We start from the raw sequence: 14,642 nt of genomic DNA, 5'->3' as shown, positions 1-14,642 counted from the left end.
CTCAGGTTCCCCTATAGCTACAACATGTGACGTGATTCTGGCCAATGGGATTTAAAAGGAGTCTGCTAGGTTGCTCCTGGGAAAGGGTTATCTCTCAGAAAAAGAAAAAAGTGAGGCATAGGAGGAAATGCCTCTTTTCATGGGTTGGACATAATTGTGTCTATATCTGAGGGCTGGGACTGGGCAGCCATCTTGTGATATGAGGCATCAAGCTTGAGGACCAAGCCACCTACAGGGGCTGGAAGAGCAGAGAGATGAAAAGATTCTAGAATCCTGATGGCATCATTGAGCCACTGACACAACCTAAAACCAACTACCTTGGAACTTCATGTTATGTGAGGTGATGCATCTTTGTCCTTACTGAAGTTGCTTTGAGTTTTCTATCCTGCTACTTGCAGCCCAAAGCATCCCCAACTGGCACAGTACCTGTTGGAGAGGGATTTCCACAAGGTAGAAGATATAAAGTCCCACTAATGCTTGGCACAGTAAACAACGGCCACTCTAGAAATGAGAAAGTTATCTCAGGGCTTTAACCCTGAGACTATTCCAGGGAATGCAGACACTCCTGGCCTGGCAAATCAGTTCCCCCTCAATTTTGCTGAGAAAAGCCTGTAGGGTTTTCCGAGAAAGCAGAAACCCCAGCACTGCAGCCCTGTTAGCCCGATGGGGCTGACCCCATCTTCTAAACAAGAATCAATCACACTGCCTTTGCCTAATGGATTTTGATTTTCACTCCCTTGACGGGGAAGCCTAGGGCCTGTGCTTTGGTTCCTCTCCGAGTTGCCAGAACATCCCCATCAATTATTAACAGCGTTGGCTCAGCCTCCCGGGCGCTGCTATCGGGTGTGCAGCGACGCAGCCCCCTGCAGCCCCCGGCCCCAGAAAAAGGACTCTGCTCGTTACTGTTTACAACAACACATGCTAGGCACAGAGTGCAATTTTTTGATAAACATGATTTAATGACAACGCTGAGAAGTGGGCCTTTTATCTCCATTTTACAGGTGGAGGGCTGGGACTTGGAAAGGTGAAAAAATTGCCTAAGGCCAAAATCCAGGGAAGTGGTGGGGCTGGGCAGGACCCGGTCAGTCCCTGCTCTTAGCACATGAGACATGGCTATTTGGGCACCTCCCAACCCCCTAGAAGTGAGCCCCCATTCGGTCCTGTCACTCTGTGGACTGAGAAATTCCCACGGGCCTCACCCGTTTCCACAAGCAACGTGTCCCAGCCGGGGCTGGGTAGAGACGGGGCAGGCAAAGTGACAGCTGAAGGAGGGCAGCGGCACAGGGCACTGGGTTGCAGGTGGGCAGTGGGAAAGAGTGACAGGTCCCCAAACCCTGAGACACAGTGACTGCTTGCTTCATTCATTCATTCACCCCACACGCAGTTATTTGAAGCTCCTCTGTGCCAGGCACCACGATGGGTGCTGAGAACAGAGCAGTGAATTCGTGGTGTTCATATTCTTGTGGGTTTGAAACAGAGAAATACGAGGAAGAAATGTCACTTCAGATGGTGCTTAAGGCCCATGTGGGAAGGACACTGCAGGATGTGACAGAGAGTGAAGGGAGGGAGGCTGTCCTAGACAAGGGTCAAGGAAAGTCTCTCTGAGCAGGGGACTTGTGAGCAGGGACCTGCTCAAATGAGGAATGAGGGGAAGGGGCTGGCCAGGGGACGCTCTGGGTAAGACCATGCCAGGCAGTGGGAATAGCAAGTGCAAAGGTCCTGGGGTAGGATAAATCCTGGCTTGTTTAGGGACCGGCAGGAGGCCAATGGGACCAGAACCAAGTGAACCAGAAGACAGTGACAGAGATGAGCTCAGAGAGGTCATGGGAACAGATTCTATAGGGCCTCATCTGCCAGGATGACAAGTCTAGATTTTATTCTGAATGTGATAGGAAACTTCTGGAGGATTTTAAGCAGATGAATAATGTGATCCAATTTGCATTTTGAAAAGCTGACTGTGGCTGCCATGTGGGAATGGATTGCAGGGCAAAAGAGGAGGCAGGAGGACCAGGGAAGAGGCTGCAGCACTTGCTCATTGTGGAGAGAAGTCAGCTGGAATTCCTGGCTGCTGCTTGCCTGCTGTGTGGTCTTAGGCAAGTTAGTAAACCCCTTTGAGCCTCACTATTGGTGAAAAGTGAGATAATAACAGAGTAGCGTTGTTAGACTCCGTACACAGTAGGTGTTTGATCAACAGCAGCCAGGGTCTCTATACCGAGGGCCAACGAGCCTGCCTGCCTCCCCGTTTCAGCTCTGGCTGCACAAAATCCTAGATGGTCCATCTGCCAGGAATGTGAGCCGGCAGCCCCCGCCTGGGATCACAGAGAGGTCATGAGGCTCGTCCCAGCAAGCAGATTAACCCAAGGGAGAGGAAAGGCTCTTCGTTCCCAAACGTCGCCTCTTGCACGCCCCAGCGCCTGTGCCCGGCGGCCAGATGCCAACCCAAACATGGCCCTTTGCCTGCTGCTTCCCCGGGAGGGCAAACCCTCTCGTCTCCTGCCCTTGCTCTCAGGTCTTAGGGACAAGACAGGAAGGGAGAGTCATGTTTGGGCCTAAATGGGTTGGAGAGGGGGAACCTGTGTCAGGCCTGGAAATAGCAAAATAAGTCTGTTGATCCTAAGCTGATTAAGGGTGAGTGACTGTGTCTTAGGAGGGAGGCTTTTTGGACACGAAATCGGGGGCAGGATTATGGAGAGAGGCAGCCCACAGCCTCAGAGGAGGAAGCTGGGCCCAGGAACCTCTACGTCCTAGTTAGGGTGGGCAGAGAAGAGGAAAACCATGTGGGGCTCCCTCCACCCTGCTACCGGCCACCCCTTCTGCAGCCAGTCTCAGGGGCCTCTCTTTGGGCAGCTAGACCTGGGGGAGGACCCCACAGTCCCCTTCAGACTGGGACCTGCAGGGGGGCCTTTAGTGAGAACTGAGCCACAGAGACCCCACAATGAGAGTCTGGGCCTGGACAGGAGCCAGCGTGGCTATTTAATTATGGATGGAGATGTCGACTTCCTCTTCCCTGTTTCTTTATGCCACAGATGTATGTACCTGGCCCCTTTTTAGGCCCCACTCTCAGAGGGTGAGTTACCTGCTCCCAACCTGTGTTTCCCAAATTGGTCTTGCTGGATCTCGACATCAACAACTCTCGTTCATGGGCTCCCCTTGGGCCTCACGAGATCGAGTCGCTAGCCCTTATCACACTGTTCTCATCCGCTCCGACACCCAGCACACTGGCCTCGTGAAGCCAGGCCCCATCTCTCCCAAGCAACACAGAGAGGGTTCTCATCAACCAGTGACCCCCTGCCCTGCCCCGGCCCCACCGCAAGCCCCTTTCGGTCCCTCACAGCCTCGGCCTCCACCCAGCAGCACGCAGGACTCCCGGCCCACCCCGTGTGACCAAGCGCATTCCTGCCTCCTCCTCCTCCTCTGTTTTTCACATTGCCTCATTTTTCATATTTCGAAATTTACATCCTCTTCCAACAGCATCTTTGCAAGCTGCACCAAACCATTCTTGAAATAAACTCACCCAATAAATACCTACGTAACCAGGGGTGACCTCTAGCCCACAGGCGCCCACAGCTGATTGCCTGTGTCACCCACACACACACCCACCCCAGAGTGCCTCCGCCTTGTTTTTCTCTCTGAGGTTGAAACTACCTGGCAGTATCTCAACATCCTCCAAGCATGTCTGTAAGTTGCTTCCATTCCCTTCCCGGGGCAGGGTGGGGTTATCAATGTGGAGGTATGTATCAAAATCACAGGGCAACCCCCTCCAGCCTGGGTCTGGGACTTCCCAGGGAACCAAACTCTCCTCCACCCCAGAGGGCCTCTAGTGTCTCTCTGTGCCCTCTCTCATTTCTCCGTGTCCATCCTCTTGTCCTGGCCTTTTGTGCGTCCCTATAAATCCTTGTCCTCAACCAAGTAGGTGTATAAAGTATCGGACAAAAAGAAAAACAGATGGAAATGCCACCTAGGAAAATCTGAGGGGTTGGTCCTCAGCCCTGGGAGCTCAGCCCTGGCCCCTCCCCCTCACTGATTTTCATCGTTGGGATAAGCCAGCGTCCCCCAGCCGCGATTCTCGCCGTGGGGACACACACAGGCAGATCCCCCGAGCCCAGCAGCCCCAGATCGCAGACTCACCTTGGCAGCCACGGAGGAATTGGGCTTCTCCAGTAGGTCCCAGAGTTTCTTCCTCTTCTCTGCGCAGCACGTGTTGTCGAACTCCTCGCCCTCCCGCTCCCGCAGGGTCTCGGCCTCACGCTTGAGCTCCTCGTTCATCTGCTCCTTCTTCTGGTGGTAGCGGGCCTGGCAGCAAGACTCCAGGTAGATCTCGTCGATGCCCCAGTAGTCGAGCTCTTGGCTGAAGCTGAGCGCGCACATCTCCTCCATCATGTGCAGCCTCCCGGTGCGGTAGAAGTTGAGGATGGAGGTGAAGGCGCCCGGGTGGCGGTCAAAGAAGTACTCGTTGTCGTCGAGGCTGTAGTCGTCGCACACCTCGAGGAGTGAGTCGTGCGTGTTGCAGTCGCGGAGCTTGCCCAGCCGCGTGCGGGGCAGGCGGTCCAGGGTGCGCCAGAGCACCTCGTGCGCCAGCCCCCCGACGTTGAGGCGGACGCGCCGGGAGCACGCCTTGCTGCGCACGATCTCCATGGGCTCGGGCGGCAGCGAGCTGGTGGAGCGCGAGCCATGCTTCGTCATGCCCGCCGGCATCGCTGGTCCGGCCGCCCCCGCCCCCCCTGCCCCCCCAGGCCGCTGTCACTCCACGGCAAGGCCCGCTGCTGCGGGGGAGGGGGGCAGGGAGCGCTATGGGCTGCTGGGGGTGCAGGGGACCGCGCGGGCGCGCGTCACGGCCGTCTTCTCACCTCCATCCCGACGGCTGCGAGGCAGAAAGCGAAAGTGGACGCGGGTCAGCGAGCGAGGAGTTGGGCATGGCTGCTCCCTACCTCTCCACCAGGGTCCCAGCTGGCCTTGACCTTCCCCGCGCTTAAGCGGCTCAGTGCAATAGGATGGCTGGGTGCTGTCCCTCCAGCCGGTGCTGAAGTCCGCCCCACCCCACGGACGGAGGGAGGGGCCGCCTTCGGGGCGGGGAGACGGCCCCAGGAGATGCCCCTGGCGTCCCGGAGGCCCCACCCCCGGCTTCCGCGGCCCAGGCGCGACCCAACCGCCCGGGGCGCTGTCCGCCCCCTCGAGTGCTGAAACTGTCTTCTCCGCGGGTCTCCCCGTCGATTCCCGCAATGGGGAGAGAGGGGCGCTGCATGAAAAACTTTCTGTCTTTCGTTTTTAAAATAAGTTCTCACCTTTCCCTTCCCAGCTCGAGATTATCAGGATTTGGGGTTTAGGGAGATGGTAGCGGGTTTGATTTTTCTAAATCTTAAAATATTTGGGGGTTTCTGGGGGTTCCAGGTGCCCACCTGTCAAAGGTCACAACAGACGGGGTATTCTCGACAGCCCCTCTGTCCTGGAACGACCCCTCGCCGCCAGAGCATCTCCAGAGGTTGCTCCAGCGCGGAGGTGGCCGCGAAGACGAAAAGCCAAGCTCTGCCCGGGGTCCTGCCCCTCCCCCTGCGCCCCCTACCCTACCGCAGGAGGGGCGCGCAGACAACTCGGGATCCGCCTGCTCCGTCCTCCCCTCGCTCCTTCCCCGCCCCCTTCTCCTCCTCCTCCTCCTCCCCTCCTCCTGCTCCTCCTCGTTCCTCTCCTGCGATGGCTTTTTATAACTCCGGGTTCTGCGCCTTTCCCCGGGCTTGGAAGGGAAGGGGTGGGGGAGGTGGGAGGCGGGGAAACGAGCTGAATTTTCTGGCCTTTTCAAAACGTGCCCTCCTCCTGCCGCGCACTGCTGGTTTTGGGGGTTTCCCCCTGAGCCCCCTGGCATGTGGGGCTCACATCCTCGCCCCAGACTGGGGATCGCGCGTCTCCCAGGCCCCAGCGGGTGCCCGCCTCCCCCCACCCCGACTGAAGCCGCGGAGCCCGGCAGACCGACAGGCCGAGCTGCGGCAGACGAGCCCCCGGCCCGTGTCCGCCTGCGCCCCCACTGCGGGCCCTACGCCCCAACACTCACCCCCAGGGCGGCCGCCTCCCGGGGCCAGGGACCGCGCATCGCCCCGGCCGCCCGGGCGCCCCCGCCCGCGGGCAGCGGCGGTCCCGGGGCCGGGCTGGGCCCGGCCTACCCCGGCCGGGCGGGCGACGCGCCGGGCTGCAGGCGCCGCGGGCCGGGGCGCGCTCTCCGAGGCTGGGGGCGCGGGCAGCGCGCGGGGCAGGACCGCGATCCGGCGGCGCCTCCTCCGCCTCCTCCTCCTCCTGCTCCCGCGGCGACGGCGGCGGCGGCGGCTGCCTGGGCGAGATCAACAAGTCCGGGCTGAGCTTCGGCTCCGCGCTCGCCGCGATTCTGTCCCGCACTTCGAAGCGCCCGGAGTCGGGCACCGAGGCGGGACGGCGCCACCTGCGGGTCGGAAGCGCGCACGCTGCTTAACTCCTGCCTGCCCGGCCCAGCCTGCGGCGAGCCCGGGGGCGGGCTCCCAGCCCGGGCCAGCGCGGGGCCCCGCCACTCGTCCCTGCGCACCTGGGCACCTCCACCGCCCGCGTCGCGACCCCGCCCTGCTCAGTCCCCTCGACGACGCGGGGCGAGCGCCCGCCGGGTGCCAGGGACGCGCAGGGATCCGAGATCCAGCTGTGAGCCCAGCACAAACATCCGGCCGCACGCAGCTGATTGGAGACAGACTATAAACAAAACAGTGAAAGAACATGTCGGGGTGATAAGCGCTGGAGGAATAATGAAGGGAGGGTTAGAGCGCTGGGGGAAGGCGGGTTGCGATTTCAAACAGCCCTTGCTCTCACGAGCTTCCATTCTAGATTCTAGATGGAATTCCACAGCCTAGCGGGGGGAGGGGACAGCGCACACATCAACAAATAAATGCGCAGTCGGGCTGGGGGTCATAGCTGCTAAGAAGAAAAACAAAGCGAGGTGAGGGGAAGAGACATCGAGGAGGAGCGAGCTAGTTGCACAGTCCAGTGATTCATTCATTCATTCATGCATTCATGTTAAGTTGGACAGCCGGTTATTGACAGCTCCCCATGTGCCCCCCAAGTGCAGGCTCAGTGGAGGAGTCCTGCCCTGGACCTCCCCGTCCAGAGCAGGAGGCTAAATCCATCAAATAATCCCAGAAAAGAATATAGAATTTACCCGGAGAGCTGGGCAAGGCTTCCCCACGGGTGCCACAGTTGGGCCCTACATTTACTCATTTATTCTTCCAGGTACTTATTTACTGCATCGCACGTAAATAGGCGCTGGGGATACAGCAATGAGGCTCCTGCATGGAGGAGAAGAACCGAACAGGACTGAGGGCTCCACAGGAAGGCCTTCCCCTCTCCGCCCTTCTCTCCACGTCCAAAATTAAGGGATTCGTTTCCATAGAGTTGCACAAAATGTTATTCCATATTTTTAACCTGTCCCCTTCTCATCACCTCCTTCATCGGGACCCTTGTCCATGGTCCTATCAGCTTGTCTCACTGCAACCTCCTCCCTGGTCCCCTGCTGCCACCCTTGCCTCCTACAGTTCATTCTCCCACAGCCACCAGGACAGCGGTTACATTTCGTGCCTGGGGTCACGTCTCTCATCTCTTTAAAACCCTCCCAGGACGTCTCCTTGTTTTAGACTAAAATCTAAACTTCTGACCTGGTGCCCTAACTCAGCCCCGCCCACCTCTCTCTTGGCTTGTACACCAGTGGAGGAACATAGGCAACTAAAAAACCAAATTTTAAAAAATGAGACAGTTTCTGGCTATGGTGAATGTTATAAAAGAAATGGAGCATCATTGCTGGGAAGAGACCAGGCTGCTAGCTATCCACAAGGTGGTCAGGGAGGGCCTCTCAGAGGAGGTGAACAGAGACCTGGGAAATAACGAAGGACCAGCCATGGAGAGAAAGAGGGGAGGGCATTCCAGGCAGAGGGAAAGCATGCGCAAATGCCCTGGGGAGGAGAGGGCAACAGCTTTGTTTAAGGAACGGCAAGACAACCAGAGGACCTGGAACAGAGGAGGCGGGAGGGACCATGGGGGGGGGGTGGATAATGTGGGTTCCTGTGGGCCGTAGCAAAGACTTTGGCTTCTACTTTGAGCGAGGTAGATGGGAGCCACTGAGCAGAGAGTGACTTGGGTTAGACTGGCATCACGCTGGAGGATGGTTAGCGGACAGGGTGGGAGCGGGGAGAGCAGCAAGAAGGCTGTCATAGCTGTCCAGGTGACAGCCGATGGCCACTGGGTTCTGGGTGGTGGTGGTGGTGGAGGTGGGGAGAAGGGGGCAGACAGAGTGTATTTCAAAGGTAAAGCTGTCAGGAGTTTCTGATGGTCTGGATGGGGGTGTGAGAGACAGAACAGTCAGCTTCCCTCCTGCCTCGGACCGGCATTCCTAGGGTCAGAAATGGCTCTCATCTGGCCCTCTCTTAGGCTTAAGCTGCTGTAGGCAGCCTCCCCCCAGAGGTCTGGGCATTCCTGCAGGAGGCTGCCAGAAACAATAAAGCCTTCCTGACGAAAAGAAAAAAAGTGATTCTATAATGGTAACATTTCCAGGCACTACTGCAGAACACAGCCATCCAGGTACAGCTAAAAGGATGCTCAGACACGCCTCTCCTTTCTACTCCAATTAGCCAAGGAGTGGGGAACGAATGTTTACTGAGCACCTACTACAAATAGTTCTCTGAGGGTTCATAACAGATGACATTATTTACAGATGTAGAAACTGAACCTCAGAGAGAAGGAATCTTGCCCAAAGTCTTGCTGGCAAGTGGCTGGCAGAAGCAGGATAAGAATCTCTTTGTTTGACTCCAAAATCAATGGGCTATCTAAATCCTAGAGCAGCCTCTCTGCAAAGCCCTTGATCCATCAATTCATTTATTGATCTATGGAATCATTTCACATGTTTACTGAGCATCTACTATGTGCCTAGCATGGATGTCAGTGCTGGGAACTGAGGGTAAATAACTGATATAGTCCCTGTCCTCATAGAGCTACATGCCTCTCTTGCAAGGAACAGGATGGAAAACCTGATGCTTGTTTTTCTTCCCTGTTGTTTTATTCATTTCTTCATTTCCTTTATGCCCATTCCTCTCCCATTGCCCTCTCCAGCCCATAGGAAGCAACCTCACGTGCCGACTGTATATTGTTTTGTTTGCATGAATTCATAAAACTGTGTTTGATGTTGTGTGTGCATTTTAAAACTTAAGGGTTTGTATTATAGAATGCATTCTATTTATTTTTCCCTAAGATCCATCCGTGTTCCTGTGGGTACACCAGCACACTACTCCTAAGAGCTGCACAGTTGTCTATGTTGCTGTGTGTCCCCTCTCCACTGTCCAACCCTGACGTGGTCACCTAGATGGCCTCCAGCTCCTACCATTGCAATGAATGTGCCCATGGCATCTTCCTACATGTCTGCTTATGGGCCAGTGTGATGATTTTTTAAGAAATATTTTCTAGGCCGGGCAAGGTGGCTCACACCTGTAATCCTTGTTCTCTGGGAGGCAGAGGTAGGCAGATTGCTCGAGGTCAGGAGTTCGAAACCAGCCTGAGCAAGAGCGAGACCCCGTCTCTACTAAAAATAGAAAGAAATTAATTGACCAACTAAAATTATATATACAAAAACTTAGCCAGGCACGGTGGCGCATGCCTGTAGTCCCAGCTACTTGGGAGGCTGAGGCAGGAGGATTGCTTGAGCCCAGGAGATTGAGGTTGCTGTGAGCTAGGCTGATGCCACGGCACTCACTCTAGCCTGGACAACAAAGGGAGACTCTGTCTCAAAAGAAAAAAAAAATATTTTCTACAGGATTGGAATTGATATGTCATTGGGTGTGTACGTACTTAATTCAACTCCGTACACCCAGATCTCCCTACAAATGTCTGCTCCGGGCTGCATCTCGCTCCTGCAGCCCCACGTCCCTGCCAACATTTGGCATCATCCAGGTATCTCAGTTTTGACAGTCTACTGCATGCAAAGTCGCATCTCAGTGTATTCACACTTGCAGTTCTCTGATTCCTAACGAGTCTGAGATCTCTTCATACGCTTGTTGTTGTCCTTGTGTGTATGTCGCCTGTAAATTGTGTGTAAATCGTCCCATTTTTCTACTGTGGCTCCTGTTTTTTCTTGATGACTTGATGGACTCCTTTGTATAATGTAGATTTTAAGTCCCTTGTGGATTTTAGACATTGCGAATATCTTCTTCCAACCTGTCACCTGTCAGTTAATTTGTCAGTTAATTTTGTCTGTGTTGTCCTTGGTTAAGCAGAAATTCTTTTAATGTGATTAAAATAATTTAGTTTTGGTAAATATGGTTTCTGCTTGTAAAGTTTTGTTTGAGTCCTCCCCCACCCCATGATGCAAACATTTTTGTTTGTTTATTTTATATTTTTATCTTTTACTTAGGTCTTTAAGCAATTGTATGTGTTTGTGTGTGTGTGTGTGTTATTTGGTAAAAATCCAACTTCGTTTTTTCCCTATAGTTGTTTAGTTTTCTGAAAACCATCCATGAAATAACTTGCTCTTTCTCCCACTGATCTCGATTGGCAGGTCACCTTTGTCACATGAAGTCCCCCCGCCCTCCCCACTCTGCTCCATCAGTCTGTTTGTACTCATGCTCATGTCCTGTTTTTTATTAGTGTGGCTTTGTGATGTGCTTTAGTACCTGGTAGGCCTGGTCCCTCTCCTTTGCTCTCCTTTCTAGGGCAGACTTAGCTATCTGTGGACTTTTAATCTTCTCTACAAAATTTTTAGTAAGTTTATTAAGGGGCAATTACCCTTCCCTGGCTCTCCTCTCCTACTCCTGATTACTAGTCTGCCACCCTCTCCTACCCGCAGCGCCTCTACCCAAGGAAACCCCTGCGGAATGTAGATGGGTCCCTGGAAAGAAACCTGGGGCCAATCTTTCAGTTAGCTGGAAAGCTATTTCCCCACAAACATGAGCCAGACACATATTTTGACGTTATTATGTTTCTCTATTTGTTTATTTAGCCCAGGGCGTATGTTACAATGTCTGGAGATGTTGACTGTCACAAGCCCAGGGGAGACCAGTCTACTGGTCTCCTCACTGGCACCTAGTGGGTAGAGGCCAGGGACACTGCTAACCATCACACAAGGCTCAGGACAGCCCCCCACAATAAAGAAATCTCCAGCCCCAAATGTCGACAGTGGCCAGGTTGAGAAACCCTAGATTAACTTAACAGAAGGCAAAGGTTTTCCCAGGCTGGAAATGCCATTTTCTCAACCAATAATTAATGAGCACCTACTATGTGCCAAGCGCTACTCTAGACTCTGGAGCTAGAGTGGGAATAAAACAGACATTGTCTGTGCTCATGGACTTATAGTCTGCTGGGAGACACAGTTAATAAACAAGCAAATAACTAAGTCAGATGATTCAGACTGTGATAACTGCAGTGAAGGAAAGCAAACAGGAGGAAGTGATAGAGCGTGACTAAGAGAGGCGTCAGCAACTTTAGACAGGGTGGTCAGGGAAGGCTGCCTGGGGGAGGCAATATATCTAAGCTGAGAACCTGAGGACAGGAGAGGCCAACCGCCTGGAGCTCTGAGGAAGGACGTAGAGCAAGCGCAGAGCCTCTATGGTGGAAATGAGCTTGGTGTCTTCTAAGAACTGATGGGTGCTGGGACCAGCCATGCACAGCCTGGTTGTGATTTTATTCTCAAGGGAAAGGAAGGAGTTTGGTTTCTTTCTCATTGCACTGGGAGGCCACAGTAGAGTTTTACGCAGAGAAGCCCCAGGTGCTGACACGTGTTTGGAAGTCATTGCTCTAGCTGCTGTGAGCATTAGGAAGTGTTGGAGGACAAAAGCTGGTGGCAGGAACACCCGTGATGAGGCTGCTGCAATTGTCCAGGCCAAAGGTAGTGGGACTGGGACTGGGCTGACAGTGGTGGGGGTGGCTGGGCAATCTCACAGCCACAGGCGCCTGATGGGAGATTCTTCCCCAAGCCCAAAGCCAGTGCTGGACATCCCACACCATTTAGAGTCTTCCCCACCAGCGGCCTGATTCCTGCAAAGTCTGGCTCCAGACTCAGACAAAGAACATCTTGATACACCTGGATCTTGGAAATGCAGACGCTGGGAACAGCTCTGTCACTTTTCAGCAAGCAGCTCGGTTGCTACTACTTGTCCATTCATTAATTCAACAAGGATTCTGTGCAAAATTACTCAGGATGGCAGTGTGATCTAGTGGCTCAGAGAGAGGGCTCTGGAGTCAGAGTGGTGCCATTACTTACTTGCAGAGTGACCTTGGACAAGTGGCCTAACCTCTCTGAGCCTCAATTTTCTCATTTGTAAAATGGGTATGGTAATAAAGAGAGTACCCACTTCATAGGGTCACTATGAGGAATGTATAGAGGGCACTTAATCATCGCCAGCTCTCACCGTCTGGTAGACCGTAGGTTACCTAAGGGCAGGAGCTGATCGGTCCTGCTTGTCTCAAGTAACAGAACATTTAACTAATAGAGGCTTAAAGAATAAGGATATTTTCTTATCTCACACAAAAGTTAGGATGGGGGTGGTATGAGAGTTGATTCAGCAGCTCAGCTGTTATTAAGGACCCAGGTTTCTTCCACCCTTTTGTTCTGCCTTCCTTAATATATGGGATCTTTGTTCCCAAGCTTGTTGTCTCATAGGCACAAAATAGCTGCTACCACACCAACTATCAATTTTCATAAAATTATATTCAAAAACCAGAAAGGAGGTGACCCTGGGGCCAAAATTAATTCTTTTATCCTACTTCTCTATCTGTGTATGTGTGTGTGGAGTAATCCCTCTACCCACTGCCCACTTCCCTTACCATCTCATTGGCCAGAACTGGGTCATATAGCTACCCCTAGACCAATCACCAGCAAAAGGAACAGGATTCACTCCATACAACTGGGTTGACTACTGCCTTTACAAAATTGAAGTTCCGTTAATAAGGAAGAAGTAACAATGTTTGGGTAGGCAGCCAATGGTGTCTGCTGTGCTGTTCACAAGTGCCCAGCACAATCCAGTTACAGAGTAACTGTTCAATAAATATTCTTTTTTTTTTTTTCTTTTTTGAGACAGAGTCTCACTTTGTTGCCCAGGCTAGAGTGAGTGCTGTGGCATCAGCCTAGCTCACAGCAACCTCAAACTCCTGGGCTCAAGCCATCCTGCTGCCTCAGCCTCCAGAGTAGCTGGGACTACAGGCATGTGCCACCATGCCCGGCTAGTTTTTTTCTATATATATATTAGTTGGCCAATTAATTTCTTTCTATTTATAGTAGAGACGGGGTCTCGCTCTTGCTCAGGCTGGTTTCGAACTCCTGACCTCAAGCGATCCGCCCGCCTCAGCCTCCCAGAGTGCTAGGATTACAGGCGTGAGCCACCGCGCCCGGCCAATAAATATTCTTTTGAATGAATAAATAAACCCACTTATATGAGGGCATATAAGAAACTTATGAATAAGACTCATCTCGGACTCCAGGTGTATCCAATGCTATTGGTGGGGATAAGATATACAGGGAAAAAATTGGCAAAGAACTCTCTTATTGTTCCCCTCCCCAACTCCAAGCCGTCGGTGAGGAGACCCCTGAAATCCTTTACAGTCTCAATCTTGGCTAAACTGATATTTGTAAATATCTTTTTAAAAAGAGATGGATAGTGTGTGAGCAGCGTTCCAACAGGCAATCCCCTCTAGCAAACAGCTAGGCCATACGCTGGTGGTCTGCAGGCCTGTGTTGTTTGGCCATTAGATTATTTTTTTTTTATTTGAGTCAATATTAAACATCAGGGGAGTTTACATAAAAATATGGATTTCTGGCTTCTCCTGAAAAATCAGAGGATCTGATTGACACTGGAACCTTGTTCTGGTGTGGCATGGCAGTTACGGCTGGCACGGAGGCGTGCCTGCCCTTGAGTTCCAGCTGCCCCCTTTAACACAGAGCATGCTCTTCTGCTTGCTACGGTCTCCGCTTCTCCCTAGTTTCCTTCACTCAAGTCACTTTTCTTATTGACGTTACCTGCCCGGTCCCGGTATAAATTTACTTCTTACATGCAAAGGCCAAGGAAGTCCAAAAAGGTTGTCTTGCATTTCTCTGTTTCCCCAGGCTCTGCGCAGTGCCTGATTTAGAATTTCCATTTTCTGAATGGAAAGACTGTAAGTTATTTGAAGGCGCATGGCCTTCATTTCTAATAATTTTCTGCTTTCACAAGAAGAGAGACTACCTAGAAATAAAGTCATTATAGGGGGAAGTAAAGCCCAGAGATTGAGATACTGAGTCCTGGCAATATCATTAGAGCTCCTGGATCCAGCCATGCCTGAAGCAGTGCCACTGGATTTTCCAGTTATGTGTGCTAGTAAATGTCCCTTTTTACTTAAGCCAAGTTGAGTTGTCATTCTGTCATCTATTTCCAAAAGAGCTCAACAATCTTCTCTCCACAGACTGGAAATTTATCATCCATTTGAGAAGAACATACAGGAAAGAGGGCAAGAGGAATAATAAAACTCAGGATATTCTATACAGAATTATATAGACTATTCCCCAATTAGATCTCAAATACAACTATCTCATTTAAAGATGGAGAAACCAAAAAGCTTAGTGAGGGCAACAGTATCCCACCGGTCAACTAGCGAGTGGGCAGCCAAGTCCCAACACCAGGTCACCC

At 52.6% G+C, this 14,642-nt stretch overlaps 1 protein-coding gene across 2 annotated transcripts in view; it reads right to left on the bottom strand.

Annotated features, from left to right (window-relative positions):
- The window catches only part of KCNB1 (potassium voltage-gated channel subfamily B member 1), a 105,012-nt gene extending 99,435 nt beyond the window's left edge, over positions 1 to 5,577 (bottom strand). Inside the window, exons 1-2 of one of the 2 annotated variants that reach the window (XM_076010884.1) lie at positions 5,397 to 5,577; positions 4,129 to 4,861 (exon numbers count right to left, since the gene is read on the bottom strand). In XM_076010884.1, coding sequence (XP_075866999.1) covers positions 4,129 to 4,695 — 567 coding nt within the window. In that variant the 5' untranslated portion in view covers positions 4,696 to 4,861; positions 5,397 to 5,577. Of the gene's footprint in view, positions 1 to 4,128; positions 5,064 to 5,396 lie in introns of those variants that run through there. The other variant, XM_020281734.2, reaches the window with a different exon arrangement.
- Between the last annotated feature and the right edge of the window lie 9,065 nt (positions 5,578 to 14,642).

The sequence above is a fragment of the Microcebus murinus genome, chromosome 16, assembly GCF_040939455.1.
Source record: "Microcebus murinus isolate Inina chromosome 16, M.murinus_Inina_mat1.0, whole genome shotgun sequence".
Taxonomy (NCBI): Eukaryota; Metazoa; Chordata; class Mammalia; order Primates; family Cheirogaleidae; genus Microcebus; species Microcebus murinus.
Note: the sequence above shows the minus strand (reverse complement) of the source record. Positions and strands in the feature narration are given on the sequence as shown.